Source organism: Anomaloglossus baeobatrachus, chromosome 5 (genome assembly GCF_048569485.1).
Source record: "Anomaloglossus baeobatrachus isolate aAnoBae1 chromosome 5, aAnoBae1.hap1, whole genome shotgun sequence".
NCBI lineage: Eukaryota > Metazoa > Chordata > Amphibia > Anura > Aromobatidae > Anomaloglossus > Anomaloglossus baeobatrachus.
The window spans coordinates 31,066,076-31,093,575 of NC_134357.1; the positions used below are offsets into that span (position 1 = coordinate 31,066,076).

General features: G+C 47.6%; 1 protein-coding gene across 1 annotated transcript in view; it reads right to left on the bottom strand.

Annotated features, from left to right (window-relative positions):
* Positions 1-27,500, bottom strand: part of LOC142310738 (prominin-1-A-like) — a 135,031-nt gene that overhangs the window by 10,046 nt on the left and 97,485 nt on the right. The window contains exons 13-19 of the mRNA XM_075348370.1: positions 19,931-20,054; positions 19,714-19,790; positions 14,807-14,891; positions 12,315-12,461; positions 9,513-9,584; positions 8,443-8,532; positions 8,165-8,218 (exon numbers count right to left, since the gene is read on the bottom strand). Coding sequence (XP_075204485.1) covers positions 8,165-8,218; positions 8,443-8,532; positions 9,513-9,584; positions 12,315-12,461; positions 14,807-14,891; positions 19,714-19,790; positions 19,931-20,054 — 649 coding nt within the window. The remainder of the gene's footprint in view (positions 1-8,164; positions 8,219-8,442; positions 8,533-9,512; positions 9,585-12,314; positions 12,462-14,806; positions 14,892-19,713; positions 19,791-19,930; positions 20,055-27,500) is intronic.

The following is a 27,500-nucleotide window of genomic DNA, read 5'->3' on the forward strand; positions in this document are numbered from 1 at the left end:
CAAATATTAATTTTTACAAAGTCTACTGCTTAAGTTTTTCTAATGGCAATTTGCATATACTCCAGAATGTCATAAAGAGTGATCAGCTTAACAGCAATTACTTGCAAAGTCAATATTGGCTAAGAAAATGAACTTTAACCCCCAAAACACATTTCAACATCATTGCATTCCTGCCTTAAAAGGAGCAGCTAACATTGTTTTAGTGATTGTTCCATTAACACAGGTGTGGGTGTTGTTGAGGACAGGGCTGGCGATCAATCAGTCATGATTAAGTAAGAATGACACCACTGGACACTTTAAAAGGAGGCTGGTGCTTGGTATCATTGTTTCTCTTCAGTTAACCATGGTTATCTCTAAAACACGTAGCCATCATTGCTCTGCACAAAAATGGCCTAACAGGGAAGAGTATCGCAGCTACAAAGATTGCACCTCAGTAACAATCTATCGCATCATCAAGAACTTCAAGGAGAGAGCTTCCATTGTTGCTAAAAAGGCTCCAGGGCGCCCAAGAAGGACCAGCAAACGCCAGGACCGTATCTTAAAACTGTTTCAGCTGCGGGATGGGACTACCAGCAGTGGCGAGCTAGCTCAGCAATGGCAGCAGGCTGGTGTGAGTGCTTCTGCACGCACTGTGAGGCGGAGACTGCTTGAGCAAGGCCTGGTTTCAAGGAGGGCAGCAAAGAAGCCACTTCTCTCCAGAAAAAACATCAGGGACTGACTGATATTCTGCAAAAGGTACAGGGAGTGGACTGCTGAGGACTGGGGTAAAGTCATTTTCTCAGATGAATCCCCTTTTCGATTGTTTGGGACATCTGGAAAACAGCTTCTTAGGAGAAGAAGAGGTGAGCGCTACCACCAGTCTTGTCTCATGCCAACTGTTAAGCATCCTGAAACCATTCATGTGTGGGGCTGCTTCTCAGCCAAGGGAATCGCACCACTCACAGTCTTGCCTAAAAACACAGCCATGAATAAAGAATGGTACCAGAATGTGCTCCAAGAGCAACGTCTCCCAACTGTCCAAGAGCAGTTTGGCACCCAACAATGCCTTTTCCGGCATGATGGAGCACCTTGCCATAAAGCAAAGGTGATCACTAAATGGCTCATGGAACAAAACAGAGATTTTGGGTCCACCGCCTGGAAACTCCCCAGATCTTAATCCCATTGAGAACTTGTGGGCAATCATCAAGAGACGGGTGGACAAACAAAAACCAACAAATTCTGGCAAAATGCAAGCATTGCTTATGCAAGAATGGACAGCGATCAGTCAGGATTTGCTCCAGAAGGTCATTGAGAGCATGCCGGGGAGAATTGCAGAGGTCCTGAAGAAGGGTCAACACTGCAAATATTGACTTGCTGCATTAACTCATTCTAACTGTCAATAGAACCTTTTGGTCTCATAATATGATAGCAATTATATTTCTGTATGTGATGTAAACATCAGACAAACACAATTAAAAACCAGAGGGCAACAGATCATGTGAAAATATAATTTTGGTGTCATTCTCAAAACTTTTGGCCATGACTGTAGACTACTACAAGTAATGGAGGCCGCCCATATGATGAGGGGTTGAAAAAGTTAAATATGTTTAGCTTAGAAAAAAGACGTCTCAGAGGAGATCTCATTTATATGTATAAATACATGTGTGGTCAATATAAAGGACTGGCACATGACTTATTCCTTCCAAAGACAATACTAAGGACCAGGGGGCACTCACTGCGAGTGGAAGAAAAGCGATTCCGGCAGCTAAATAGGAAAGGGTTCTTTGCAGATAGAGCAGTCAGACTGTGGAATGCCGACCACAAGAGGTAGTAATGGCAGATACTAGAACAGCTTTTATATCAGGGCTGGAGGATTTCCTCAGTACACAACATTGTTGGTTCTAATGACTTAGTGACCAAATGTAGAACTGGTGGAGGAAGGGTGAACTAGATGGACCTAGGTCTTTTTTCAACCTAAGTAACTATATATATAATATTACAGCAACAGGGAGTGGTGCCCTGTTTGCTGGATTTGCACTCAAGCTCCTGGCGGCTTCATTAGCCTTCTTTGTGTTCACCAATTGGTTTTATAGGTTTTTAAAGCTCAGAAAAGATGCAGTTTAGAGTAGGACTAATCATATAACCCTTTAAAAATCTTGAATTTTATTGATACTTATTTAAAATCCACAACCTTTGTGCAAATACAATGTGAAATAAAGAGGGAAGAAGGTAAGATGCTTACCCTTTACAATAGCCCTCCCTCCTGTCCACTACCTACCGCGGGGGTCGGCACCCTGATAGCTACGAAAATGGCGCCCCCACTCTGCGGTGGCTGACCCTGTAATGTCCCTAAGAAAGCCCTCAAATAGATGATGAAAAACAGATAAAGTCAAGGGTCACAGACAGGGTACACTCATCCTTCAGTGGACAGAAAGATTGGGACAACACACATGAACACCTGGTTCAGACCACCTCTAAAGTCATTGGTGATTCCGGGGTAATCGTACAGACCGCAGATAGCAGATACATTAGGTGTATAGTCCTATATAACCCCAAAAGGCAATGTCTGTAGCAAATGCATGCATTAGATGCCGAAACGTAAGCCTAGGTATGCACAGTAATAAACATTAAGGTGCTTAGTGAAATAAAGTGTGCAGACTAATGAACACACCCTGGCCTCCGATGCTGGCTCTTCCATACGGCCGGTTTGCTCCTGCACAAAATAAATCAGTGCATACCCAGTGCAACTGCCTAGGAACAACCAAATATGATCATTGAGGTTGGTCAAAAATAAAACACATCAAACACTTATCGTGTGAGGAGGGTTCTTGTGTGAGTCCCAGAATCGCCCCGGTTCCGCCTCTACGCGTTTCTCCGGACACGGATCATCAGGAGGCTTGATACAAGGCTTTGCCAACCGGTTTCAGGACAGCATGATGTCAGAATAAAGGGGGAGAGCCGATACACTTGGCTCTCCTTTTAAACCCTGCCGGTAGTGGGCCACCTCCATCCCCAGCCAAACAGCCCGTCCCCCCTCCCCTCCCCCACATGCCCAAGCACGCCCCCCATCACAGCATGCCCCGCCCTCATGATGTAATATTACAACAAGATCCCTTTTCAGATGTTAAATCCCTCCAGCAATATGTACAGTAGAAGGGCGCGTGATTATCGCACCGGTGAACCACATGATTTGTCCCGTTCACAGACCATCTATTTTGGAATCATACATACTAGCAAGATGCCTCTGGGAACGCCCCCTGATGCATTCCATGGTGTGACGCCGCTTGCGTTCCACGATCGGAACGTCAGGCGGAACCGGAAGTGACGTCACTGCCCGAAACCGGAAGTGACGTCAGTGGCCGAAACCGGAAGTGACGTCACGCGGTTACATACGGCCGGATGCATGGGCGGGGAACAGCAAAAGCATACCCGCCCCACAATAGATGTCATCCCTCAACCACTCCCACAATGGGATGCTATAACTTATTAATGGAGAGGCGGGGGAAGATATATTACCCCCAGATTCTAATGGGCATCTTAGATTCTCAAAATTTACTTTCATATATAATCCTGCTTTAACCTGGGGACATCCTGTATATACATACAGGCTATACTTATAACAACCCAGGGGTCGCATTAATGACCATATGCTATAACGTCACACCACCAAATTTACATCGAGAAAGCACCATCAGATAAACAGGGATATCCAGGAAACTGGGACAGATATGCAGGATTGGGGGAACACGCCAGACACGTGGGGGGGGGGGGGGGCGACAGGCAAAGGGACGGAGCACCCACTCCAGCACCAATCTGAATCCATTACACATATGAACATGTGCGTTAGGTCAATATTACCTCCCTATAACGGGATTCGGGCCAGCCAACTCCAGGAAACCCTAGAATCAACTCCAGGAATCAGAGAAAACAGGCGTATGAAATCTGCTCATTCAAACCTCCGGGCTGGACAGACTCCATTCTGAAAATCCATTCGCACTCCTTTCTCAACAGAGTCTTATCATGGTCACCACCTCTGGGATTGCTCTTCACCACCTCCAGTACCTGGAATTTTACTTCATGAATATTACCCCCATGCCGAGAATTCATATGTCTCCCCAGGGGGGTATCCCGTTTATTCCGTATGTCACCAAGGTGCTCTCCAACCCTCCTTCGTAACTCCCTCTTTGTCTTCCCCACATAGTCCATGGGACAAGTACACGTGGCCACATATATCAGTCCCATCGTCTTGCAGTTAGCGAAGGACCTTAGGAAGAATTCTCTCCCATTTTTTGAGCTTCTGGCGGACTTCGCAGGTCTCATGGAGTTACAATAGGAACAATCTCCACACCTGTAAAAACCACATATACCTCTATCTAACCACGTGCCGGGGGGTTTTGGTCTGGTGTAGCAGCTATGGACCAATCTGTCCCTAAGGGACCTCCCTTTCCTGTACGTGATGCTCGGTCTCTGTGAGATCATGTGCTTTACATCGGGATCCAGAGTCAAAATATCCCAATGTTTAAAAAGTACTCTGCGGACCCGCTCGCTCTGGCAATCAAATGTGCCAATCAGTCTGGTAATATCTTCGTCTTCTTTCTTTTTTCTACCGCAACCATGTAAGAGTACTGTTCTATCCTGCTTTTCCGCATGGTCCCTAGCCTGATATAATACTTTAGAGGGGTAGCCTCTATCTACAAAACGTCTGGTCATATCCCTCGCCTGAGACTGATACGTCTCCATAGTTGAGCAATTCCGTCTCAGCCGAAGGTATTGACCTTTGGGAATGCCATTCCTTAGTGGGAAAGGATGATGACTATCCCACCTCAAAAGATTGTTAGTTGAAGTGGGCTTGCGATAAGTACTGGTGGAGAGGACTCCGTCTGGCTCTTTCTTGATGATCACATCCAAAAAGGGTAGTTCTTTTATATCTGCCTCAAAGGTGAAATGAAGATTTAGTTCATTCATATTAAGCAACTCTACAAACCTCACAAATGATTCACTGGACCCTGACCATAGGACAAATACGTCGTCTATATATCTTGACCACAACAAAATATGTGGCTGCCACCAGTGGTCCCCATCCGTAAAGACGACGGTTTCTTCCCACCAGCCCAGGAAGAGGTTAGCATACGAGGGGGCACAAGGGCTCCCCATAGCTGTCCCCCTGAGCTGGTGGAAGTACTTACCGTCGAATCTAAAGAGGTTATGATGTAATATGAAATCCAGTAAATTCAACAGGAATCGATTATGATCCCGATGTTCCCTAGTTCTTGTGTTCAGATAATATTCGATTGCTTTTAATCCCAGAGTGTGAGGTATATTGCTATATAGAGCCTCCACATCAATTGAAGCCAGAAGGACGTCCTCTCCAACCGAAATCCCATCCAGCTTCCCTAATAGGTCGGCTGTGTCACGTGTATACGATGGAAGTGAGATGACAAAAGGACGCAAGACCTCATCAACATAAATGCCGCTGTTTTGCGTAAACGAATCCACACCCGATACAATGGGGCGGCCCTTCAACAGCTCCAGCCCCTTATGAACCTTGGGCAAGGTATAAAAGGTTGGCATGACTGGGCAAACGGGTTTCAAAAAATCAAATTCATTATTGCTCAACAGGCCACTAGTCCTTGCTTCCTCAAGTATCGTGAGTAGGGATGCTCTATAATCCTCCAGAGGGTTGGAGGTAAGCACTTCATATGTATGTCTATCTTTCAATACACGGTGGCACATCTCAAGATACTTATCATGGCTCAAAATCACAAGGTTCCCACCCTTATCAGAGGGTTTTATTATTATATTCTCATTTTTTTCCAGGTCTTGCAGTGCCAAAAATTCATCATCAGTGAGGTTACGATCAAATCCATCATTCCTACGGGGGATCTTTTTGAGGTCCCTCTCTACAAGGTTCAAAAACAAATCAATATTGGTAGTGTCACCCTGCGGGGGCATCCTCACACTCTTGGCTTTTAGCTTAGTGAAGGGGCCACGTCCATTACTGTTAGCAATGTCCTGTTCTTGAAGGAGTCCCATGAGAGACCGAAATCCCTCTATGTCATCATCAGACAGTCCCAACCTCCTACAGCTCTCTCTATCATTTTTAAGGAAGAATTTTCTCCATTTTAATTTTCTCCCAAAGAGCTGTATGTCTTTAACCCAATGAAAGCAATTATAATCATTCGTGGGTACGAATGAAAGACCCTTTCTTAAGATGTTATACTGCTTCTCATTGGGAATAAAGTTGGATAAATTGATAATTTGACTCCTATTCAGCCCTCCACCCTGTGTTAGCTCAGCCGTTAATTCACCCGGTTCCTTAGATGATAGGCCCGGGAGACCCCCTGCTCTAAAAAAGATGGAGTCTTTGTTCCACCTGATGCTGCAGAAGTGGATACATATGCACACCCAGATTCCTGTCCAAAGGATCTCGTGTTTATGGGATCTCTTGTGGGATAGATATTCCTTCCTCCCCGTCTCCATCTTCTATTCTGCCGTCTGCCTCTATTATTAAACCGGGCTTCTCCTCCAACCCTTTCGGTGTCCGATACCTCCTGATCCGAAGAGGAGATATCAGTATCCCTTTGGCCTGGTTCGTGGAGAACTCTCTAAGATCTCTCTGAAATTGCAGATGCTTCCTTTCTTTGATGTAACCTTGATATTTCTCTATAGAGACCTGTAAGGCACTCTCCCTCTTGTTAAAGTCAGGATCTGATTTAAATTTGAGGATGCTCTCTATGTCTAAGTTTAATTTGGTGGTGGCTTGTTCCAAAAGTGTCCTCTCCTCCTGTATCAGCAATGTCATGAATCTAAGGGAGGACTCTATTGATTCCTTCTGCCACGCTTCCAAAAGCCTAGAACTTGAGGTACGGGGGGATGGGTGAAGATTAATTCTCAGGCCTTTGGGAACAATTCTGTTCTTGAGGTAGTTTTCAAGAGCCTTAATCTCCCACCAAGATTTCGTGTACTCTTTATAAGATGAGTACAAATCACCAAACTTGGTCTTGAGGGAGGTGACACCAATCCCACCTTCAGGAGTTTCCTTTGTGCAGAACGCCTGATTTGCGTCCTCAACCCAGGAGTTAATATCAATGGGACCTGTCAGAAAGCTGGCCATACTCATGAAACTGTATGAAAAAAAGGGGGGGGTGTTGTGTAACTAATCATATAACCCTTTAAAAATCTTGAATTTTATTGATACTTATTTAAAATCCACAACCTTTGTGCAAATACAATGTGAAATAAAGAGGGAAGAAGGTAAGATGCTTACCCTTTACAATAGCCCTCCCTCCTGTCCACTACCTACCGCGGGGGTCGGCACCCTGATAGCTACGAAAATGGCGCCCCCACTCTGCGGTGGCTGACCCTGTAATGTCCCTAAGAAAGCCCTCAAATAGATGATGAAAAACAGATAAAGTCAAGGGTCACAGACAGGGTACACTCATCCTTCAGTGGACAGAAAGATTGGGACAACACACATGAACACCTGGTTCAGACCACCTCTAAAGTCATTGGTGATTCCGGGGTAATCGTACAGACCGCAGATAGCAGATACATTAGGTGTATAGTCCTATATAACCCCAAAAGGCAATGTCTGTAGCAAATGCATGCATTAGATGCCGAAACGTAAGCCTAGGTATGCACAGTAATAAACATTAAGGTGCTTAGTGAAATAAAGTGTGCAGACTAATGAACACACCCTGGCCTTAGAGTAGGACCCAGCAAAGGAGGGTGCCGTGAAGGGGCACTGGGCTAGTATTACAATGGCCATTATAATATTCCAAATACCTTCATTAATATTTTTTAGGTAGAATTTATTTTGGTTTTTAACAGTGTGCGTCTATTCCTTTTCTCAAAAAAAAAAAAATAATAATTATATATATATATATATATATATATATACATACATGCACACACACACATTTTATATTATATATATATATATATATATATATATATATATATATATATATATATATACATATACACACATACATATATATATACATATATATATACACACACACACTGTTGACGATCTATAGACGACGCTTCCCTTTCTTTGGTTCATTACCTGCAGTACCACTTTTCACCATTGCTGAGGCAAAACATTTTCTATAGCTATCAATGCAACAGCGCCCCCCCACCCCAACTTATCCCATGAGAGGAGACATTTAGGCTGACTTACCGGTAAGGCTTTTGCTTTGTTCTGTAAGTTGTTTATACTTGTATTGAGGTTTTTCTGTAAGGTAGACATTAGGTTTAGGAAATGCCATCTAGAAGATGTGATGATAACCGTTACGTGTCGGTTCTTATCTAGGTGGGGGCACTGGGTCGCCTCCTTGTGTTTAGGTCATTGCTTTTATACCACGTCCAATGCACAAAACCAGCAAAATGCATAAATTCTACAACTATATCATGCACTATATAACACAATTCATTGCTGTACTCCGTGAATACACTCACAATTTGTGGGACCATGATGTTGTCAATTGAATTTTGGAGATTCTGCAGAGCGATGGCCTCGTCCTGGAGATCCTTCTTAGTTGGATTTCCCTGTTAAGAAAAACATTTTTTAAAAAATATCAGAAACTTATCCCATTCCATCCATCAGAGCGTGACCCTTCCTGAAAAGATCAGTCTCAGGGCGGCAGCCGGACCTGTTCCCCGCTGTACGCACTATAAAGAAGGAGGTGGTTTGCTTTTTTCCAATTAAATGTATATATTTTGGCCTAAAAACCAGTTGTGCTATTTGATTTCATTAAAAAATGTCACCCCATTTGGCTTTTAAGATTAATTCCTTGCCTATTGTGTTGTGCAAAGAGCGAGTTAACTGACAATTCATCAGTGAGCTCCTTCTGGCAAGCAGTTTGTAACTATTCTCCGTCTTTTACAGAGCTCCTTTTTGCTGATCTATAACCACAGAATGAATGAAAGTTGAGTTGAGCTTTAATATAATTACGAATCACAGTGAAAACCTCTCCGGTCCCTGAAGGATCATCAGTTAACTCATTTTAATCCATTTTCCTCCCATATCAACATTCACCATATGGGATAAAGTTATAATATTTTATTAAATTTGTACAGTTACGCACACGGCAACACCAAATCTGCTATTTTTATTTTATTTTTATTTTTTTAATTTTGTCAAGGGATTCAAACTTTTCAGATTGTTTTTTATTTATTTATTAGTCCCTTTAGCGTACTTGACCCTGCAATAGTCTGATCACTTCTATATACTGCATGTACAGCGCATTATATTGGGTTAAAATGAGGGATTGGCATCAGTCAACAACCGCAGGACGTGGTGCGGGCTCAGCTCCTGAGCAAATCTCTGTGGTTTATGTATGGAAAAGCAGAAGAAAACCCCAACGCGCATTTCGGAATTTTTACGTTTCTATATTCAACATTATTGCCTGTAATCGGCAAACATTGCATTTCAGCCTACGGTGCCGGATGGGTCACAACGCGTCAGGAAACATTTTGTCATTACATGAAGCAAAATATCACAAATCCGGGCTGATCTGATGACTTACCACACTGCTCGCCATGGTGTTCAGCTTGTTTGCAAATGACCTGAGATCCGTTTTGGTAATGTTCTTGGCTGACTGCAATTAGATCAATATAAAAATAGTGTTATACCCTCCCAACCAGCTCCACTAGAGGGCAGAGCTAAATAGCCCCCGACAAAAATAAAAATGGAGAACTTGTACAGAAGTTGTGTCGATGTCTGGTTCCCCTAAAGGGCATCACCATTTATGAGAAATAGCAGATTGTGGGGGTGCGTTGGGGAGGGGGTTTTGACACCCAGAGACCCCACAGATCAAAAGAACAGGATGTGTGCTGCACAATATGGGAGCAACCACTGCACAAGTGTTCACAAAGTCAGCAAAAGCAGAGAAAAGGGAGCAGGAGGAGTCGGACCCCCCCATCCCCTTGCCCCAAAAAAAAAAAAATTATTGGACCTGATACCCATTGCCAGACAACTCATTACAAGCCTCCATAATCACAAAGCCTTAAGGAGGTCTTTTTTTATTTGGAGAAAAAGAAAAAAGAAGAAAGGAAAAAGAAAGAGGGAAAAAAAAAGTAAGAAATAAAGAAAAAGGAAAAAAAAAAAAAAGGAAACAAAAAAGAAGGAAAAGAAAAAGGAAAAATCTTTAAACTATTTCAGGAAAGAAGGGAATTTTGTTTACTTACCGTAAATTCCTTTTCTTCTAGCTCCAATTGGGAGACCCAGACAATTGGGTGTATAGCTTCTGCCTCCGGAGGTCACACAAAGCATTACACTTAAAAGTGTAAACCCCTCCCCTCTGCCTATACACCCTCCCGTGCATCACGGGCTCCTCAGTTTTGGTGCAAAAGCAGGAAGGAGGAAACTTATAAATTGGTCTAAGGTAAATTCAATCCGAAGGATGTTCGGAGAACTTAAACCATGAACCAAGAACAATTCAACATGAACAACATGTGTACACAAAAGAACAACAGCCCGAAGGGAACAGGGGCGGGTGCTGGGTCTCCCAATTGGAGCTAGAAGAAAAGGAATTTACGGTAAGTAAACAAAATTCCCTTCTTCTTTGTCGCTCCATTGGGAGACCCAGACAATTGGGACGTCCAAAAGCAGTCCCTGGGTGGGTAAAGAATACCCCGGTAATAGAGCCGAAAGACGGCCCCTTCCTACAGGTGGGCAACCGCCGCCTGGAGGACTCGCCTACCTAAGCTGGCATCTGCCGAAGCGTAGGTATGCACCTGATAGTGCTTTGTGAAAGTGTGCAGACTCGACCAGGTAGCCGCCTGACACACCTGCTGAGCCGTAGCCTGGTGCCGCAATGCCCAGGACGCACCCACGGCTCTGGTAGAATGGGCTTTCAGTCCTGAAGGAACCGGAAGGCCAGAAGAACGGTAGGCTTCAAGAATTGGTTCCTTGATCCACCGAGCCAAGGTTGACTTGGAAGCCTGCGACCCTTTACGCTGGCCAGCGACAAGGACAAAGAGCGCATCCGAGCGGCGCAGGGGCGCCGTACGAGAAATGTAGAGCCGGAGTGCTCTCACAAGATCTAACAAGTGCAAATCCTTTTCACATTGGTGAACTGGATGAGGACAAAAAGAAGGTAAGGAGATATCCTGATTGAGATGAAAAGGGGATACCACCTTCGGGAGAAATTCCGGAACCGGACGCAGAACCACCTTGTCCTGGTGAAACACCAGGAAGGGAGCTTTGCATGACAGTGCAGCTAGCTCAGACACTCTGCGAAGTGATGTGACTGCCACTAGGAAGACCACCTTCTGCGAGAGGCGAGAAAGAGAAATATCTCTCATTGGCTCGAAAGGTGGTTTCTGAAGAGCCATTAGCACCCTGTTCAGATCCCAGGGTTCTAGCGGGCGCTTGTAAGGGGGGACTATGTGGCAAACCCCCTGCAGGAACGTGCGTACTTGCGGAAGCCTTGCTAGACGCTTTTGAAAAAATACAGAGAGCGCCGAGACTTGTCCCTTAAGAGAGCCGAGAGACAGCCCCTTTTCCATTCCGGATTGAAGGAAAGACAGAAAAGTGGGCAAGGCAAATGGCCATGGAATAAAACCCTGATCAGAGCACCAGGATAAGTGATGATACCCGGCTCCTGTCCAGCAGATTCCCCCAGGGGCTGCGGAGGGAGCGCGGTCCCAGCGCCTGGTGACCGGTCAGGATCCCACTTCACCCAGAGCCCCTAAGGGATGGGGAAGGAAAACGGCATGTGGCTCCAGCCTTTGTACCCACAATGGGTACCTCAACCTTAACAGCACCGCCAACCCGAGTGGGGTGAGAAGGGAGCATGCTGGGGGCCCTGTATGGGCCCACTTTTCTTCCATCCGATATAGTCAGCAGCTGCTGCTGACTAAAATGTGGAGCTTGCGTGGATGTGTGCCTCCTTCCACAAAGCAATAAAACTGAGGAGCCCGTGATGCACGGGCGGGTGTATAGGCAGAGGGGAGGGGTTTACACTTTTAAGTGTAATGCTTTGTGTGACCTCCGGAGGCATAAGCTATACACCCAATTGTCTGGGTCTCCCAATGGAGCGACAAAGAAAACAAACTCTTCCTGAAAATCCTCCATAGAAGGAGTCTCCTGAAGAGGTTTACACTAAAAAAACTTGCCTCCAAGACCTCTGTGCACTTGGCCTTATTCGCCACATATGGCGAGATACTTGTGGGGCACATTAGTGGGATGAGCATAGATCAGATTTTTGTGATGTCCCACCCATAGATTTGCCATAAATGTATGAGGCAGGAGAACCCCCTGAAGCCGCCTTGTTGACCCCTCGCCGGTTAGGTGTCCTGCGCACTCCATCATGGTTTTTCTGTACCTGCTGGTTGAAGTCGGAGAAGTTGTAGGTGTCTATCCCGGATGCAATCACGGTGTTGACTTTGTCTTTCTGGCTGCTGCTCAGGAAGGTGATGTTATCTATCTTGATGTCCGTGTTCTCGAGGGTGGTATTCACGTCCCCTGTGTACTGGAGAGGAAAGATCTCGTCAGATTACGGAATCCCAGGGGCACATTCAGGTCACCTCCATGAAATGTAACATGATGAAACAAGCAATTGGTGCATTATTAGGAAGATGCTTATTGTGAAGCCCGGCAACTCTCAGGTTAGTACTGTACCATGTAGAGCCAGGATCATGAATTTATACGAGTTGAGTAAGTGTCTAATCAACATCCCCAAGACATGGCACAGACAGAAGGTAACCTCACCAGAGCCACCCTGACCCCTCACTAGAGCAGTCTCTGACCCCTCACCAGAGCCGCCCTGACCCCTCACTAGAGCAGTCTCTGACCCCTCACCAGAGCCGCCCTGACCCCTCACTAGAGCAGTCTCTGACCCCTCACCAGAGCCGCACTGACCCCTCACTAGAGCAGTCTCTGACCCCTCACCAGAGCCGCCCTGACCCCTCACTAGAGCAGTCTCTGACCCCTCACCAGAGCCGCTCTGACCCCTCACTAGAGCAGTCTCTGACCCCTCACCAGAGCCGCCCTGACCCCTCACTAGAGCAGTCTCTGACCCCTCACCAGAGCCGCACTGACCCCTCACTAGAGCAGTCTCTGACCCCTCACCAGAGCCGCACTGACCCCTTGCCAGAGCCGTCCCCTCACCAGAGCCGTCCCCAACCCCTTGCCAGAGCCGTCCCCTCACCAGAGCCGTCCCCGACCCCTTGCCAGAGCCGTCCCCTCACCAGAGCCGTCCCCAACCCCTTGCCAGAGCCGTCCCCGACCCCTCGCCAGAGCTAGACCCCGACCCCTCGCCAGAGCTAGCCTCCGACCCCTCGCCAGAGCTAGACCCCGACCCCTCGCCAGAGCTAGACCCCGACCCCTCGCCAGAGCTAGACCCCGACCCCTCGCCAGAGCTAGACCCAGACCCCTCGCCAGAGCTAGACCCGGACCCCTCGCCAGAGCTAGACCCGGACCCCTCGCCAGAGCTAGACCCAGACCCCTCGCCAGAGCTAGACCCCGACACCTCGCCAGAGCTAGGCCCCGACCCCTCGCCAGAGCTAGGCCCAGACCCCTCGCCAGAGCTAGCCCCAGACCCCTCGCCAGAGCTAGACCCAGACCCCTCGCCAGAGCTAGCCCCAGACCCCTCGCGAGAGCTAGCCCCAGACCCCTCGCCAGAGCTAGCCCCAGACCCCTCGCCAGAGCTAGCCCCAGACCCCTCGCCAGAGCTAGACCCAGAATCCTCGCCAAAGCTAGACCCAGAACCCTCGCCAGAGCTAGACCCAGAACCCTCGCCAGAGCTAGCCCCAGACCCCTCGCCAGAGCTAGCCCCAGACCCCTCGCGAGAGCTAGCCCCAGACCCCTCGCCAGAGCTAGCCCCAGACCCCTCGCCAGAGCTAGCCCCAGACCCCTCGCCAGAGCTAGACCCAGAATCCTCGCCAAAGCTAGACCCAGAACCCTCGCCAGAGCTAGACCCAGAACCCTCGCCAGAGCTAGCCCCAGACCCCTCGCCAGAGCTAGCCCCAGACCCCTCGCCAGAGCTAGCCCCAGACCCCTCGCCAGAGCTAGCCCCAGACCCCTCGCCAGAGCTAGACCCAAACCCCTCGCCAGAGCCGCCCCAACCCCTCGCCAGAGTCGTCCCAACCGAACACTAACATCTTTTAAAGGATAGTAACAACAAACAAAGCATCCCATAATAACAAGACATCACTATTCCTCAAAAAATGGGATAGCTGGCTATCCTTCAGATTAAACACTGTGAATGTAGAGCTGTAACATTGCGGGTAACACACGGGTACAATCTGATGTCATCACCTCTCCCCTTCCTCATCCTTTCCAAATAACTTGTAGTGATAAGAAGTATTAGCACTGTTCAAACAGATATGTTGTAATATGATTTTATGTTCTAATAAAATTTAATGTTTAAAAAATAAATAAATACTTATTACGTCTACAGCAACATCTTAAAGAGGACCGGTCTCTTGCCAAAAATATGTATATTTTTACCTGGTGTAAATGCCGCTGTTCTCCTGAATCCGGCGTTGTTTATCTTTTGTTTCTGCGCCTCTCCGTTCCTGAGATACGATTCTTTCTTCTCTGTATATAAATCTAGACTTATTGGTCAAGTGGGTGTGGCACTTAAAGAAAATTGGGAACCACGCTCACTTGACCATCAAAGTTAGATTTATACACAGGAGAAAAAAGGCCATATCTCAGGAACGGAGAGGAGCAGAAACAAATGGAAAACAGCGATGGATTCAGGAGAACAGCGGCATTTACTCCAGGTAAAGAAAACTACATATTCATATCAAGTGAAAGGTCCTCTAAGCTACAGGACGTCACCGTTGTACAGTTGATAGCAGCCGTACTCACCTTGCTGATATTCAGATAGCTGTCCAGGTTGTACATAGAGTTCAGATTTAGTGTATTCCATAAAGAATTGTCATTCTGACAGTCGCTGCAAGAGAAGAACAGAAAAAATGGAAACTGCGGCTTGGCAAAGACCACAACTAAAAGGGGATCTACAAGGAAAAAGGCTGGATTTATCTAAGGAAGGAAAAAAGGCTTACAATCTAATTTAATTAAAAGTGGTTGCCCGGCCGCCTAGAATGAACAACTTTGGAAAAAAAGCCCCACAAGAAATAGTAAAAGCAGCAATAGTTTCCCTACAATGGTTTACCTCTCCCATCTTTACTTTTCCCGTCATGAACATATGACCGCTGCAGCCAATCATTGACCACTATGGTGATCCAGGTGGAGGTAATATGTCATATCCACAGACAGTGATTGGCTGCAGAAGGTAGAACTTGGAGCAGATAGACTAGGGAAAAGATGGAATGAGCATGGCGAAGAATCGGTAATGAGAGTATTAATTGATTATTCTTTGTTAATGCTAGGAAGATTGTATACAAAAAAAAATGAAAATAAAAAAAAAAAAAAAAAAGACGACCGGAAAATATCTCTTTCACTATATTAATTTCTCAAAAGGTTGTCACAAGGGGAAACTCACTTCATTCAAATTTATTCAATCACTACTAGAAGGAGCTCACTGCATACAGGTATATACATCAACCACTAGGGGGAGCTCACTGCATACAGATTTACGCAGCCATTACTAGGGTGTGCTCACTGTATAGATTTATACAGCCACCTCTAGGGGGAGCTCACTACATACAGATTTATACAGCCACCTCTAGGGGGAGCTCACTACATACAGATTTATACATCAACCACTAGGGGGAGCTCACTACATACAGATTTATACAGCCACCTCTAGGGGGAGCTCACTACATACAGATTTATACATCAACCACTAGGGGGAGCTCACTGCATACAGATTTATACAGCCACCACTAGGGGGAGCTCACTGCATACAGATTTATACAGCCACCACTAGGGGGAGCTCACTGCATACAGATTTATACAGCCACCACTAGGGGGAGCTCACTGCATACAGATTTACGCAGCCACCACTAGGGGGAGCTCACTGCATACAGATTTACGCAGCCATTACTAGGGTGTGCTCACTGTACAGATTTATAGAGACAACTCTAGGGGAGCTCACTACATACAGATGTATACAGCCACCACTAGGGGGAGCTCACTACATACAAATTTATACAGCCACCACTAGGAAGAGCTCACTACATACAGATTTATATAGCCACCACTAGGAGGAGCTCACTACATACAGATATATACAGCCACCACTAGAGGGAAATCACTACATACAGATATATACAGCCACCACTAGGAGGAGCTCACTACATACAGATTTATACAGCCACCACTAGAGGGAAATCACTACATACAGATATATACAGACACCACTAGGAGGAGCTCCCTACATACAGATTTATACAGCCACCACTAGGGTGAGCTCACTACATACAGATTTATACAGCCACCACTAGGGAGAGCTCAGTACATACAGATTTATACAGCCACCACTAGGGGGAGCTCACTACATACAGATTTATACAGCCACCACTAGGGTGAGCTCACTATATACAGATTTATAGAGCCACCACTAGAGGGAGCTCACTACATACAGATTTATACAGCCACCACTAGGAGGAGCTCACTACATACAGATTTATACAGCCACCACTAGGGTGAGCTCACTACATACAGATTTATACAGCCACCACTAGGGAGAGCTCAGTACATACAGATTTATACAGCCACCACTAGCGGAAGCTCACTACATACAGATTTATACAGCCACCACTAGGGTGAGCTCACTATATACAGATTTATACAGCCACCACTAGAGGGAGCTCACTACATACAGATATATACAGCCACCACTAGGAGGAGCTCACTACATACAGATTTATACAGCCACCACTAGAGGGAGCTCACTACATTCAGATATATACAGCCACCACTAGGGTGAGCTCACTGCATACAGATTTATACAGCCACCACTAGGGGAAGTTCACTTCATACATGATTAAAAGCTCCCATTTGAATTCCCACTGTTTATGCAGTGAGCTCCCCCTTGTAGTGGCTGTATACATTTGTATACAATGAGCTCCTCCTAGTGATGGCTATATACATTTGTATGTAATGTGATCCCCCTAGTGTTGGCTGTATAAATTTGTAAGCAATGAAATCCCCCTAGTGATGGCTATATAAATCTGTATGCAATGAGCTACCTCTAGTGGTGGCTGTATAAATCTGTATGTAGTGACTCCCCCTAGTGGTGGCTGTATACATTTTTATGCAATGAGCTCCCCCCTTAGTGGTGACTGTATAAATCTGTATGCAATGAGCTCCCCCCTAGTGGTGACTGTATAAATTTGTATGCAATGAGCTCCCCCTAGTGGTGGCTGTATAAATCTGTATGTAGTGAGCTCCGCCTAGTGGTGGCTGTATAAATTTGTATGTAGTGAGCTCCCTCTAGTGGTGGCTGTATAAATTTGTATGTAGTGAGCTCCCTCTAGTGGAGGCTGTATAAATCTGTATGCAGTGAGCTCCCTCTAGTGGTGGCTGTATAAATCTGTATGTAGTGAGCTCCCTCTAGTGGTGGCTGTATAAATCTGTATGTAGTGAGCTCCCTCTAGTGGTGGCTGTATAAATCTGTATGTAGTGAGCTTCCCCTAATGGTGGCTGTATAAATCTGTATGCAATGAGCCCCCCCTAGTGGTGGCTATATAAATCTGTATGCAGTGAGCTCCCTCTAGTAGTGGCTGTATAAATCTGTATGTAGTGAGCTCCCTCTAGTGGTGGCTGTATAAATCTGTATGTAGTGAGCTTCCCCTAGTGGTGGCTGTATAAATCTGTATGTAGTGAGGTTCCCCTAGTGGTGGCTGTATAAATTTGTATGCAATGCGCTCCCTCTAGTGGTGGCTGTATAAATCTGTATGTAGTGAGCTTCCCCTAGTGGTGGCTGTATAAATTTGTATGTAGTGAGCTCCCTCTAGTGGTGGCTGTATAAATCTGTATGCAGTGAGCTTCCTCTAGTGGTGGCTGTATAAATCTGTATGTAGTGAGCTTCCCCTAATGGTGGCTGTATAAATCTGTATGCAATGAGCTCCCTCTAGTGGAGACTGTATAAATCTGTATGTAGTGAGCTCCCTCTAGTGGTGGCTGTATAAATCTGTATGTAGTGAGCTCCCTCTAGTGGTGGCTGTATAAATCTGTATGCAGTGAGCTCCCTCTAGTAGTGGCTGTATAAATCTGTATGTAGTGAGCTCCCTCTAGTGGTGGCTGTATAAATCTGTATGTAGTGAGCTTCCCCTAGTGGTGGCTGTATAAATCTGTATGTAGTGAGCTTCCCCTAGTGGTGGCTGTATAAATTTGTATGCAATGCGCTCCCTCTAGTGGTGGCTGTATAAATCTGTATGTAGTGAGCTCCCTCTAGTGGTGACTGTATAAATCTGTATGTAGTGAGCTCCCTCTAGTGGAGGCTGTATAAATCTGTATGTAGTGAGCTTCCTCTAGTGGTGGCTGTATAAATCTGTATGCAATGAGCTCCCCCTAGTGGTGGCTGTATAAATCTGTATGCAGTGAGCTCCCCCTAGTGGTGGCTGTATAAATTTGTATGCAATGCGCTCCCTCTAGTGGTGGCTGTATAAATCTGTATGTAGTGAGCTCCCTCTAGTGGTGACTGTATAAATCTGTATGTAGTGAGCTCCCTCTAGTGGAGGCTGTATAAATCTGTATGTAGTGAGCTTCCTCTAGTGGTGGCTGTATAAATCTGTATGTAGTGAGCTCCCTCTAGTGGTGGCTGTATAAATCTGTATGTAGTGAGCTCCCTCTAGTAGTGGCTGTATAAATCTGTATGTAGTGAGCTCCCCCTAGTGGTGGCTGTATAAATTTGTATGCAATGAGCTCCCTCTAGTGGTGGCAGCAGACAACTAAAGTAAGATTGAATTAAGTCACAAAAACAACTAACTTTCTCCTATACAGATATAGTATGAATGTAATCAGTAGACAGTAATTTCAATAACAGAGCATTAAGGTGGTGTCACACACAGCGACGGCGACAACGACGTCGCTGCTACGTCACCATTTTCTGTGACGTAGCAGCGACGTCCCGTCGCTGTCGCTGTCGCTGTGTGTGACATCCAGCAACGACCCGGCCCCTGCTGTGAGGTCGCCGCTCGTTGCTGAATGTCCTGCTTCATTTTTTGCTCGTCGCTCTCCCGCTGTGAAGCGCACATCGCTGTGTGTGACAGCGAGAGAGCGACGAACTGAAGCGAGCAGGGAGCAGGAGCCGGCGTCTGGCAGCTGCGGTAAGCTGTAACCAAGGTAAATATCGGGTAACCAAGAAGCCATTTCCTTGGTTACCCGATATTTACATAAGTTACTAGCACCGCCGCTCTCACACTGCCAGTGCTGGCTCCCTGCACACAGCCAGAGTACACATCGGGTTAATTACCCGATGTGTACTCCAGCTACGTGAGCAGGGAGCCGGCACTGGCAGCGTGAAAGCGCACCGCTTAATAGCGCTGGCTCCCTGCACATGGAGCCGGAGTACACATCGGGTAATTAACCCTATGTGTACCTTGGCTAGGAGAGCAGGGAGCCAGCGCTAAGCATGTGCGCTGGTAACCAAGGTAAATATCGGGTAATGGTTACCCGATATTTACCTTAGTTACCAAGTGCAGCATGGCTTCCACAGTGACGCGTGTCATAACAGCAATTTACTAGGTCGCTGTTACGTCACAGAAAATGGTGACGTAACAGCGACGTCGTTGTCGCTATGTGTGAACCCAGCTTAAGCTGTAGTGCGGCTCTATGGGGTGCTCTGATTTCTTTCGTCTACATACCGATACATAGTACTCAGGTTCAGGTTATTGAGGTTTGTTTTCAGCAATGTGCTTAGATTGACGTTTTCATCCACCACCTGGAAATAAAGAGAAATGTGGCCGCTTTAATAAATGGAAGCAAAATAGCTTAATGCTACATAATACCGCCATTCTACAGCCAAATACTATATAATACTGCCATCACCAACTAATATACAATAAGTCAATAATACGGCACCTGATATAGCTGCTGATTGCCCCATGGTTTACAGAAAGACGTGTAGCCATTTCCTCCGACAACGAACAGCACGCCCGTCACCAACATCAGCAGCCAGGCAAAAATGAAGCTGAATCCGGCTCCGCTGCGGGGAGACGTCACACACAGAATGGATCAAAACTCAGTATGGACTGTGCTGCCACCTAGTGTTACACGCAGGGACTGTTTCTGTAAAAATTCTGTTTCGTTCACGATTTGGAGGAATATTCTTGGTATTGAAACCTCGCAGAAGAGTGGGGTCTTGTATGACCGTCTTTTATTTATTTTTATTTTTTTTAATCCATCCATATCTATTCATTATTACATGCATGTTTGTTTTTTTGTTTTTTCTTTAATTCATCCATATTTTGTACTTAACTGCATGTATTTTGCACTGAAAAGAAATATTGCAATTGGGTTTCATTAAAAAATTTGCACCGTTTGGATTTTACAGAATATCTGTTCACCAGCACAATGTTGGCTGCAGAAGGAGTTAACTGAGAACCATTCAGTGAGCTTCCCATGAAAGGGCATTTTTCACTCTTTTACTGCACTTTCAAGTCATCATTGATCACCAGAGAGAAGCTTAGTAGAAAGCAAATAAAAAATAAATTAGTTCACAGACAAAAGTGCTAATGAAACCAATTGCAAAAATGACTTTTATATCATAAAAAAAATTAAAAGGGATTTTCCACTTTCAGTTTCATCCCCTTAAAGGTCCATAAAAATAATAAAATCAGATTGTGTCCAGTCCTGCTCCAGTCTGTATTTTGGCCACTGAAGTGACAGCATGACTGACTGCTGTGCAAATCACCTCTGCAGCCAATCACAGTGATTATCTGCAGAGTTTAATTTGCATTGTAGCAATGCTGTTACTGCTGCAGCTAAACACAAAGACCAGAGCAGCAATGGAGAGTCAGCGCTGGTCCCAGGAGGGATGAATATCATTTGGATTCACCAATTTTAAACAACACTGGGTAGTAGAGGGCTTAGCCTGAAAGAGGAAAACCGCTGTATACACATTTGAGCCAAAAGTAATTTTTCAATTGGTTTTCATTACAAATTTTGCACCATTTGCCATTTACAGCCTTTGAGTTACACTGGCTATTGCGAGCTGCAGGATAAGTCAACTAAGAATCTGTCAGTGAGCTAATCCTCGCATCTTTTATTGAGCTCCTCTGGGAGGATTAATGATCACATGAAGTTCAGTAAAACTCCCATTCAAAAGGGAGCTCACTGAAGGATTCTCAGTTAACTCATTCTGCAGAAAGTAAGAAACAAGAAGGGAATTTTGTTTACTTACCGTAAATTCCTTTTCTTCTAGCTCCTATTGGGAGACCCAGACAATTGGGTGTATAGCTTCTGCCTCCGGAGGTCACACAAAGTATTACACTTTAAAAAGTGTAACCCCTCCCCTCTGCCTATACACCCCCCCGTGCATCACGGGCTCCTCAGTTTTGGTGCAAAAGCAGGAAGGAGGATACTTATAAATTGGTCTAAGGTAAATTCAATCCGAAGGATGTTCGGAGAACTGAAAACCATGAACCAAAAGAACAATTCAACATGAACAACATGTGTACACAAAAGAACAACAGCCCGAAGGGAACAGGGGCGGGTGCTGGGTCTCCCAATAGGAGCTAGAAGAAAAGGAATTTACGGTAAGTAAACAAAATTCCCTTCTTCTTTGTCGCTCCATTGGGAGACCCAGACAATTGGGACGTCCAAAAGCAGTCCCTGGGTGGGTAAAATAATACCCTGATAAAAAGAGCCAACAACGGCCCTCCTCTTACAGGTGGGCAACCGCCGCCTGAAGGACTAGCCTACCTAGACTGGCATCCGCCGAAGCGTAGGTATGCACCTGATAGTGTTTCGTGAAAGTGTGCAGACTCGACCAGGTAGCCGCCTGACACACCTGCTGAGCCGTAGCCCGGTGCCGCAATGCCCAGGACGCACCCACGGCTCTGGTAGAATGGGCTTTCAGCCCCAAAGGAAGCGGAAGCCCAGAAGAACGGTAGGCTTCAAGAATCGGTTCCTTGATCCACCGAGCCAAGGTTGACTTGGAAGCCTGCGAATCCTTACGCTGGCCAGCGACAAGGACAAAGAGCGCATCAGAACGGTGCAGGGGCGCCGTGCGAGACACGTAGAACCGGAGTGCCCTCACTAGATCTAACAAATGCAAATCCTTTTCACATTGGTGAATTGGATGAGGGCAAAATGAAGGTAAGGAAATATCCTGATTGAGATGAAAAGGGGACACCACTTTGGGGAGAAAGTCCGGGACCGGACGCAGAACCACCTTATCCTGGTGAAATACCAGGAAGGGGGCTTTGCATGACAGCGCTGCTAGCTCTGACACTCTTCGGAGTGACGTAACTGCCACTAGAAATGCCACCTTCTGCGAAAGACGTGACAGAGAGACATCCTTCAGCGGCTCGAAAGGTGGTTTCTGAAGAGCCCGTAGAACCCTGTTGAGATCCCAGGGTTCCAGTGGACTCTTGTAAGGTGGGACTATGTGGCAAACTCCCTGCAGGAACGTGCGGACCTGCGGAAGCCTGGCTAGACGCTTTTGAAAAAACACTGAAAGCGCCGATACTTGTCCCTTGAGAGAGCCGAGAGACAAACCCTTGTCCATTCCGGATTGAAGGAAGGAAAGAAAAGTGGGTAAGGCAAACGGCCAGGGGGTAAACCCCTTATCAGAGCACCAGGCTAAGAAGATCCTCCAAGCTCTGTGATAGATCTTGGCTGACGTTGGTTTCCTGGCCTGTCTCATAGTGGCAATGACCTCTTGAGATAACCCTGATGACGCTAGGAGCCAGGACTCAATGGCCACACAGTCAGGTTGAGGGCCGCAGAATTCAGATGGAAAAATGGCCCTTGAGACAGCAAGTCTGGTCGGTCTGGGAGCGCCCACGGTTGACCCACCGTGAGGTGCCACAAGTCCGGGTACCACGACCTCCTCGGCCAATCTGGAGCGACGAGGATGGCGCGGCGGCAGTCGGACCTGATCTTGCGCAACATTCTGGGCAGCATTGCCAGAGGAGGGAATACATAAGGCAGTCGAAACTGCGACCAATCCTGAACTAAGGCGTCCGCCGCCAGAGCTCTGGGATCTTGAGACCGTGCCATGAATGCCGGGACTTTGTTGTTGTGCCGAGACGCCATTAGATCGACGTCCGGCGTTCCCCAGCGGCAACAGATCTCTTGAAACACGTCTGGGTGAAGAGACCATTCCCCTGCGTCCATGCCCTGGCAACTGAGAAAGTCTGCTTCCCAGTTTTCTACGCCCAGGATGTGAACCGCGGAGATGGTGGAGGCTGTGGCCTCCGCCCACAGCAGAATCCACCGAACTTCTTGGAAGGCTTGACGACTGCGAGTGCTGCCCTGGTGGTTGATGTACGCGACCGCCGTGGCGTTGTCCGACTGTATGCGGATCTGCCTGCCCTCCAGCCACCGATGGAACGCTTTTAGGGCTAGATACACTGCCCTTATCTCCAGAACATTGATCTGAAGGGAAGACTCTGTCGGAGACCAGGTTCCCTGAGCCTTGTGGTGGAAAAAAACCGCTCCCCACCCTGACAGACTCGCGTCCGTCGTGACCACAGCCCAGGATGGGGGCAGGAAAGATTTTCCCTTTGACAGGGAAGTGGGAAGAAGCCACCACTGAAGAGAGGTCTTGGCTGCCAGAGAAAGAGAGACGTTCCTGTCTAAGGATGTCGACCTCTTGTCCCATTTGCTGAGAATGTCCCATTGGAGTGGACGCAGATGAAACTGCGCAAAGGGAACTGCCTCCATTGCTGCCACCATCTTCCCCAGGAAGTGCATGAGGCGCCTCAAGGGGTGTGACTGGGCCCGAAGGAGAGATTGCACCCCTGTTTGCAGCGAACGCTGTTTGTCCAGCGGTAGCTTGACTATCGCTGAGAGAGTATGAAACTCCATCCCGAGGTAAGTCAGTGATTGGGTCGGAGTCAATTTTGACTTTGGGAAATTGATGATCCACCCGAACCTCTGGAGCGTCTCCAGAGCCACGGTCAGACTGTGTTGACATGCCACCCGGGAGGGTGCCTTGACTAGGAGATCTTCTAAGTAAGGGATCACCGAGTGGCCCTGAGAATGTAGGACCGCCACCACGGATGCCATGACCTTGGTGAAGACCCGTGGGGCTGTCGCCAGGCCGAAAGGCAGTGCCACAAACTGAAGGTGTTCGTCCCCAATGGCGAAACGCAGGAAGCGTTGATGCTCTGGAGCGATCGGCACATGGAGATAGGCATCCCTGATGTCGATTGATGCCAGGAAGTCTCCTTGGGACATCGAAGCGATGACAGAGCGGAGGGATTCCATGCGAAACCGCCTGGTTCTCACATGTCTGTTGAGCAATTTGAGGTCCAAAACGGGACGGAATGAACCGTCCTTTTTTGGTACCACGAACAGGTTCGAGTAAAAGCCGCGACCACATTCCTGAAGGGGAACGGGGATCACAACTCCTTCTGTCTTCAGAGTGTCCACCGCCTGAAAAAGTGCAACGGTTCGCTCGGGGGGCGGAGATGTTCTGAAAAAACGAGTCGGAGGACGAGAGCTGAACTCTATCCTGTAACCGTGAGACAGAATGTCCCTCACCCATCGGTCTTGGACATGTGGCCACCAGGCGTCGCAAAAGCGGGAGAGCCTGCCACCGACCGAGGATGCGGTTTGGGGAGGCCGAAAGTCATGAGGAGGCCGCCTTGGAGACGGTGCCTCCGGCGGTCTTTGGAGGACGTGACTTAGACCGCCATGCAGAAGAGTTTCTCTGGCTCTTCTGTGGCCTGTTGGACGATGAGGATTGGGACCTGGCTGAGGGCCGAAAGGACCGAAACCTCGCTTGAATTTTTCGTTGCTGAGGTCTCTTTGGTTTGGGCTGGGGTAAGGACGAGTCCTTTCCCTTGGATTGCTTAATAATTTCATCCAATTGTTCGCCAAACAATCGGTCGCCCGAAAAGGGCAAACCGGTCAAGAACTTCTTGGAAGCAGAGTCTGCCTTCCATTCGCGTAGCCACATGGCCCTGCGGACTGCCACCGAATTGGCGGATGCTACCGCTGTACGGCTAGCCGAGTCCAGGACAGCATTCATGGCGTAGGATGAAAATACTGACGCCTGAGACGTTAAAGACGCTACTTGCGGAGCAGAGGTACGTGTGACTGCATTAATCTCAGACAGACAAGCTGAGATAGCCTGGAGTGCCCACACTGCTGCAAAGGCTGGGGCAAAGGACGCGCCTATGGCTTCATAGATGGATTTCATTAGGAGCTCTATCTGCCTGTCCGTGGCATCCTTGAGCGTTGAACCGTCAGCCACTGCTACTACGGATCTAGCCGCCAGTCTAGAGACTGGAGGATCCACCTTGGGACATTGAGCCCAACCCTTAACTACGTCAGAGGGGAAGGGGTAACGTGTGTCATTAAGGCGTTTAGTAAAGCGCTTGTCCGGGAAAGTCCTGTGCTTCTGGACAGCATCTCTGAAGTTCGAGTGATCGAAGAAAAAACTCCGAGTACGTTTGGGAAACCTAAATTGGTGTTTCTCCTGCTGTGAAGCAGACTCCTCTATAGGTAGAGTTGGGGGAGAAAGATCTAGCACCTGGTTGATGGACGCTATAAGGTCATTTACTATGGCGTCCCCTTCAGGTGTATCAAGATTGAGAGCAACGTCAGGGTCAGAGTCCTGGGTTGCGACCTCCGCCTCATCCTCTAGAGAGTCCTCAAGCTGAGACCCCGAACAGCGTGATGAAGTCGGGGAAGATTCTAAGCGAGCCCGCTTAGCCGGTCTGGGACTGTGGTCCGTGCCGGAGTCCTCCACGTAATAACTAGAGGCCACCCCAGGAGCACGCTTCGTCGCAGACCGAGAGGGGCCTGGGGGCGATCCCGCAGTGCCCGGGGCCTGTGTAAGGGCCGGTCTGGGCTGCAAAGCTTCTAGTATCTTAGCAGACCATTTGTCCATAGACTGAGCCATGGATTGTGAAAGTGACTCAGAGAGTTTCTCAGCAAAAGCTGCAAACTCTGTCCCTGCCGCCTGGACAGGGGAAGCCGGCGGTTCTACCTGGGCCGAGGGTCCCACCAGTGCCCCAGGCTCCGGCTGAGTGAGTGCCACATGGCCCGAGCATTGCTCACAGTGAGGGTAGGTGGAACCTGCAGGTAGCATAGCCGCACAAGAGGTACAGGTTGCAAAATAACCCTGTGTCTTGGCACCATTGCTCTTTACGGACGACATGCTGTAGTCTCCCAGGAGAGTGATCACTGAGGGATATATAGCCACAAGCTAACAGTACAGCCGAACCGAGAAAATGTATACAATATAATATATATATATACAGTTCAGCACTCTAGGGGGCCCAGCACCGGTGGGAAGAAGCCACCTGGCTTACCGACCGCTCAAGCAGTGTGTGGCCACCAGATTCCCTGCCTCGGGTCTCCCAGAGGTGCTGCCAGAAGTCCTCCACCGGCAGAATGTGCTTAAAACATGGCCGTCGGCGTTCACAGGGGAGGAGGGAGCCGTGGGCGTAACCACAAAAGTGCGGGAATCTGGTGCCCCAGAGTGAATAGTGAGGGGGGCGGAGGACAGCCAAGTGTGCGCCAGCCCTCACTGTCGGCGTCAGACCGACCGTCCCGCCCTTCCCCCTGACTGGCAGGCCCGGGGGCGGGAGTTTAAGGCACTAGGCCGCAAAAGCCGGGGACTAAAGTTAAAAACCGCGGCCGGCAAGCAGGCGCGGTCGGCGCGGTAGTCCCGGTCTCATACCAACAGCGCAGTCGCTGCAGCGTCTGAGGTCAAGGTGTTCCATGCACCGTCCCCAAGGGGACACAGAGTACCTGTAGATGCAGGGCCCTGTCCCTGATGATACTCAGTCTCCTGTCCGACAGAATCCCACAGGGGCTGCGGAGGGAGCCCGGTCCCAGTGCCCTGGAAGACCGGATAGGATCCCACTTCTCCCAGAGCCCCTAAGGGATGGGGAAGGAAAACGGCATGTGGCTCCGGCCTGTGTACCCGCAATGGGTACCTCAACCTTAACAACACCGCCGACTTAGTGGGGTGAGAAGGGAGCATGCCGGGGGCCCTGTTAGGGCCCTCTTTTCTTCCATCCGATATAATCAGCAGCTGCTGCTGACTAAAAATGGGAGCATGAGTGCATGTGTGCCTCCTTCAACACAAAGCATAAAACTGAGGAGCCCGTGATGCACGGGGGGGTGTATAGGCAGAGGGGAGGGGTTACACTTTTTAAAGTGTAATACTTTGTGTGGCCTCCGGAGGCAGAAGCTATACACCCAATTGTCTGGGTCTCCCAATGGAGCGACAAAGAAAAAGCTTGTAAAAAGACAAACCGTGCAAATTTTTAATAAAACCCATATACAAAAAAAAAAAAAAATTATTCTAGTCCATAAAATATGCATTTAAGAAATAAAGTCAATTTCCTTTAAGAATAGACTTGAGGAGCAAATATATGGGGCAATTTTATTTTTGTTCAAAGTAAATGCTAGACACAACTAGAGGTAGATAACTGCAAACAATAGCTTTATGCTCATCTTGTAT